The following is a 6331-nucleotide window of genomic DNA, read 5'->3' on the forward strand; positions in this document are numbered from 1 at the left end:
CTTTTAATCAAATATGAATGTTTTATAATGTATCTTGTTATTCTAGAAGTCCACAAGTGACATCAATACTAGAAATAGAAAACTAATAATGGAACTCGAGGCAATCAACTTACCATATTTGTTAATTTCAACATCATTTTAAGTCCGACCTCTGCATGAGAAACAAAGAAAACGAACCTAAGGCTAAGCCCTTTGGAAAAGTTTATCTAATTAACTAGCACAAAGAACTCTTGGACAGGCTACTAGATATTTTCTCTTCATTTACTTTTTGTCCTTTATTTATTTTCATTTTTTGATTTGTAAATAGTTAGGGAGGGATAAGGAGATAAAAACTTCAAACCACATGCATGTGGCACAAAAAAAAATTCATTACTATTGGGTTATCACTTGAATCCCATGTTTTAACTTTTATTCAATTCACTATGTATACACACACACACACACACACATATATATATATATATATATATTTTTTTTTTTTTTAAGTTTGATGATGCGAAAATCATCAGCAATCGTCCAGATGGAGTTGAACCCTCGTCTCTGTATTTGCAAAATGTAGTTAAAAGCTTCTTTTAAGTGGTCACCGGTGTGGTGCTTGTCACAACGTCTCTAATGCCAAAATCAGTATATGAAAGCTTTTTTGAGAAAAATAAGAAAGTATTTTTGGTATCAGAATTGCCTCTGGCTGTATTTTGGGTGTGTATATATAGTCTTGTAGTTTCTAGCCGTTGGGGCTTTAATTATGACTTTAGCGCTCCTTCTGTAATGCCTCAAGGCTTGTTAATGTGGGTTTTGAAGAGCTGCCAGTAGTTTGACAACTAACTGGTAACAGTCCGAGGCATTGAAACTTCTCTTTAATGGTTTGCCTTTTCCTTGTCCGTGTTGTGGCTGGGGTGGATGGAGGTATTTGATGAGGTCATCCAAGCTAGGTCTAAAAGATGCTAAGGTGATTGTGGGGCTGCTTAATTTAAAAAAGAATCCTAACTCTGCCTATGCTCCCTTGCTCTCTGATTGCAAATATCTCCTGGGCAAGCTTCCTCAAGTAAGGGTGTCCCATGTATTTAGAGAACCCAACAAGTTTACGGATTAGCTGGCAAAATGGGACAGTGCAATGGAGGAAGACTTTGCTGTTTTTGAATTTCCGTTTACTGCTAAACTTGAGACTTTAGTTGCTAAGGATAATAATGGTTTGTACTATACTAGACTAGCTGCTGAACTTGAGGCTTTAGTTGCAAAGGATAATAATGGTTTGTACTACTACTGTACTTGAGACTTTAGTTGCTAAGGATAAGAATGGTTTGTACTATACTAGACTAGCTGCTGCCAGTATAGCAGCTGTAACTATGTAGTCCTCCTTTTGTTTGAATGTAAATGCCTTTTAACCAAAAAAAAAAAAATTTTGCTCTGACGACTTCTTGCCAATTTTTCAAACGAGCTCATTTAATGAGCTATAAGAGAAAGTGTGGGCTGGACCCACATGGTTTAATGCACACCCAACACTTAGGCCATGCTTTCACACCCAAAAATTTGTCTAACGTCCCTTCATCGCAAACCTAGACCCGTTACATGGTTTAATGCACACCCAACACTTAGGCCATGCTTTCACACCCAAAAATTTGTCTAACATCCCTTCATCGCAAACCTAGACCCGTTAATTAAGCTGGCCGGAGATTCTAGCCTTTTGCCCTTAATTTTGAAAAAAATTAGCAATATGCCTCTTTTTCGAAACTATATAGGGATATGTCCCTGTTTCGATACTCAATTACTTTAAAATCGAGTTTCATTAAAATACTCGATTCGTAGAAAATCGAGTTATTTCAAATAAAACTAAAAAAAAAAAAAAAAAAAAAAAAGCATAGAACTCGATTTTAGGGAAGTCGAGTTTCAAAACGCCGCAATAGGGCTTAAAAACGCCACTATAGGGCTTAAAAACGCCACTATAGGGCCCCTTGAACTTTTGCAGGAAAACGCCGCTATAGGGCTCTAAAACGTCACTATAGGACTTAAAAACGTCACTATAGGGCCTAAAAAAAATCATATAGGGCACCCAGAACAAAGCAATTACACTTATAAAAAATTTTGCAGAAAAACGCCGCTATAGGGCCTTAAAACGTCACTATAGGGCTTAAAAACGCCACTATAGGGCACCGTGAATATGGGCCAATCACACTTCTAAAAATATTTGCAGGAAAACGCCGCTATAGGGCTTTAAAACGTCACTATAGGACTTAAAAACGCCACTATAGGGCTCCCTGAATATAGAGCAATCACACTTATAAAAAAATTTTTTGCATGGAACTCGATTTCCTGAAACTCGAGTTCCATGGAAATTTTTTTTTTTTTTTTTTTTTAAGTTTGATCGGGCATAACTCGATTTTCTACAAATCGAGTATTTAATTGAACTCGATTTTAGGATAATCGAGTATCGAAACAGGGGCACGCTCCTATATAGTTTGCAAACAGGGGCATGTTGCTAATTTTTTTCAAAATTAGGGGTAAAATGCCAGAATCCTCCTAAGCTGGCCAAGTAGACTCGAGCCCTGATTGATAGATTAGTTCTAACATATATTTTCACATTTTAAATAATATTACACATATTTTTATATTTTTTTTATCCATATATATATATATATCAAAAATACCTCAACAAAATTACTCAAACTTTTCTACCAAACAGACCCTTAACTATCTCTAAAACACAGTTCATAGATTTGGATTTAAACCCATTTGCCTCAATTCAATTAAAATAATCTAAATATTTGGAAATCAAACAAACTAGAGTTGGAATCTTTTATGAAATTGACTGGACTTATCCAGTGATTTTAAGGCCAGTACAATTATAGCTCCCTAGCTATAACTGTCGCCCACCACCCCATATCCCCTTCCCACTTTGGGGCATCTTTTTCAAGTTGTTCATAAAAATGGTGACATGCTTGCAGTGTAAAAACTATATAGTTCCATTCAACATTTATCACGTATAAATAGACATTTCCACAAAACATCAAGACCGGAAACCCCTCTCTCTCTCTCTCTCTCTCTCAACCATTGCAATCTTGCATTTTTCAATCCATAGCAATAAATATTGCTGATCCAAAGATTGAAAATGCTGGACCTTTCACTCGTGCATGTGGATGGCACAAGCTATTGCCTAATAAGATAGTCGAGATGGCAAAGAAGATTAAGAAACTGGGACAAGATGATCCACAGAGAATTATCCATTCGCTAAAAGTAGGACTGGCTCTCACATTAGTTTCCTTATTCTACTACATCCAACCACTCTATGATCGTATTGGCGAAAATTCAATATGGGCTGTCATAATAGTCATTCTTGTCTTTGAGTTTTCTGTTGGTAAGCTTGCAACTTATTTACCATGAGGCATATAAACCAATTTACGGTATAATAGCTTCAGAATTGAAACAAACAATTCCATTTGCGACGTTTTCCTTTTTGATTTTTTTTCCCAATCTTCTGTAGGAGCAACTCTGGGAAAAGGCTTAAACAGGATGCTAGCAACGTTGTCAGCTGGTGCTCTAGGTGTTGGAGTTCATCACCTAGCAACTCTCTCTAGTGAGAAAGGAGAGCCCATTGTACTTGGATTCTTCGTCGCTATGATAGGTAACATGTTACAGACAGATTGTGATAATTTAATGTTGTAGTTCAAAATTCTCAAACTCATTAGAGGTATAATGCATATATGCAGCTGCAACAGTAACATTTGTGAGATTCTTTCCCACGATGAAGGCGAGGTATGATTATGGGCTGCTCATATTCATATTGACTTTCTCTTTAGTATCTGTTTCAGGTTACCGAGTAGATAAGGTGCTACAAATGGCCCATCAGAGAGTAACCACAATCATCTTGGGTAGCATTATCGCTATTGTTATATGCATCTGTATACGTCCCGTTTGGATTGGAGAGGAACTTCAAAATCTAATAGCTAACAACATTGAAAAGCTTGGGAATTTCTTACAAGGTATATATTTCATGCCCCATATATAAAAATCATGGACACTCCAAAACTCTAGTCATTTTTGTGTTGGACAAATCCATTTCATATATGTCAAGAACAGAACACTCTTACATATGTGTCCATAATGTATTGGGAGGAAAAAACATATTTATGTTTTTAAAGATTTAAACAATTTTTATTTATTAATTTTGAAAACATAGAATAAACAAGAAATATTTCTATAAATAAATAAAATATACCTATTAATTATTTTTTGTAAACCGATTCATGTCCTAATTCTTCAAGAATTACCTTGTGACTATGTCACGTCCTGTTCGTGACCTTAGTATATAATTCCTTTCCATTCTCTCTTCTTTTTCCTTTTTTTTCCCCCTTCTTCTCTTCTTGTTTAATTTCTCAACAGTTGGGTTTTTTCTTTTTTTTTTTTTTTCTTTTTTTTTTCTTTTGCTGTGGAGAATCAATATTAACCAATACAAACTTATAGGATTTGGGAGTGAATTCTTCAAAATTCCAGAAGATAGGCAGCCCTTGAGTGATATAGCATTTATTCAAGGATATAAAAGCCTTCTCACTTCGAAAAACAATGAAGAAACTATGGTGAGTATAAATTTGTCACCCTAGCCCTCTTGTTTTCACCTCAAAAAAAAAAAAAAAAAAAAAATGAAGTTATTTGAATTCCATGGTTACTTGACTTTTTTTTCTTCAATTTTTTGTAATTATTTTTTAATTTTCAAGCTAATCTAGCAAGATGGGAAATGTGGCACCATCGTTTTGGACTCTTTCATCCTTGGAAACAATATGTTAAAATTGGAACCCTAACTTGGCAATGCGCCTACAAAATTGAAGCTCTTAACAACTACCTTAACTCTAAGATTCAAGTAAATCAGCAATACTCAAATTTTTAATGGATAATTTATTTCACACAAGTCATTATGTATAGAAATCTCTTCTGCAAAGATTATGTAAAAACAATTATGTATACTCTTTTTTTTAATCTTTTCTTTATTGCTGAAGTGTATACTCTCTCTCTCTCTCTGTCACACACACACACACACATATATATATATATGATTTTCACACACACACACATATATATATATATATATGATTTTCTATTATTTATTTTGGTTTTGACCTCCCTCTAACACAAGGGCGGAGGGAGGGGGCTGGGTAGACCATTTAAAGATTACCACCTCCCCCCCCCCCCTCCCAAAAAATGTTTCCCTTCATATTTTAATTTTCAATAACAGTACCTAATAAGTCCACATATATTCCAAATAGTGTAAAAAAAATTGTTAATCTTTTGGTGTTGGTTCTTATTTATATATGATTGCAATGATAACTTTGTCTCAAGAGTAAACTTATTTTCACTTGTAGATATTTTTATTCGCTATCTGTTAAAGTCATTATAATATATTATGAATTTTTTTATATGATAATGAATTATTGTTGATTGTTCTCTTAGGCATCATGTATCACATTAAATTTATGAAATGATAATTATATATTTATTTCTATTCTTTAATTGAAAATATTTTTGTTTATTTTAAAAAAAAAAAAATATGACAAAACTTTCACAAATATTTTTAATAACTCATTAGGTAGAGTTAATTCACTTACCTATGTTTTGCCATCCTCACAGACGCTTAATGAGTTCGGACGCAAAATTCAAGAGCCAAGCACAAAAATCTGCTCAGAATCTGGAAAAGCTCTTAGGGAATTAGCATCAGCAGTCAAAAAAATGAACCAACCAACATCAGTTAATGCACACATTGAAAACTCAAAAACCGCCATTGAAAATCTGAAATTCATGCTTGATACATACCATTTGGAAGATGCTGATCTCCAAGAGATCATGCCATCTGCAGAAGTTGCTTTAACTCTAATTGATGTTGTACCATGCATCGTGAAGATTGCCGATGCAGTTCAAGAATTAGCGTCCCTTGCACATTTCAAGACTCCGGCCACAAGAGTGTCACCATAACAACCATATGTATGTGCTCCATTGATCAGAGAATTGCTGCCACTTTCTGATGGTTTATATTCGATCTGTTGGAGTTAGTGGATTTTTCTATTAAGTCCAACTCGGGAACAAGAATAATATTGTCTTTTGATAATATAAGAAGCTCGATCTAATCCTTCAGCTGTGAAATGCTCATCTTGAGGGGAGTGTTACTGTTAGTATAATAATGGTAATAAAAACTGAACAAGAAAAAGATAATGGATAGAGATTGATCATGCTCGATCTAATTCTATTACTGTAGAATTTGTGTCAATAAATGTGTAGTTTTTCTCGAGGATTGGGGAATGTCATGGACTTGCCTTTGTTTTGTATGTCACTTCATACCATAAGATTTTTT

General features: G+C 34.4%; 1 protein-coding gene across 1 annotated transcript; it reads left to right on the forward strand.

The window, feature by feature from the left end:
* Positions 1–1111: 1111 nt before the first annotated feature.
* On the forward strand, positions 1112–6331 carry LOC115950549 (aluminum-activated malate transporter 8-like). Its single transcript, XM_031067742.1, has 7 exons — positions 1112–1247; positions 3074–3349; positions 3476–3616; positions 3702–3974; positions 4456–4568; positions 4706–4849; positions 5614–6331. The coding sequence occupies exons 1-7, from the start codon at positions 1112–1114 to the stop codon at positions 5953–5955; spliced, it is 1425 nt and encodes a 474-aa protein (XP_030923602.1). The 3' UTR covers positions 5956–6331.

The sequence above is a fragment of the Quercus lobata genome, chromosome 1 (assembly GCF_001633185.2).
Source record: "Quercus lobata isolate SW786 chromosome 1, ValleyOak3.0 Primary Assembly, whole genome shotgun sequence".
NCBI lineage: Eukaryota > Viridiplantae > Streptophyta > Magnoliopsida > Fagales > Fagaceae > Quercus > Quercus lobata.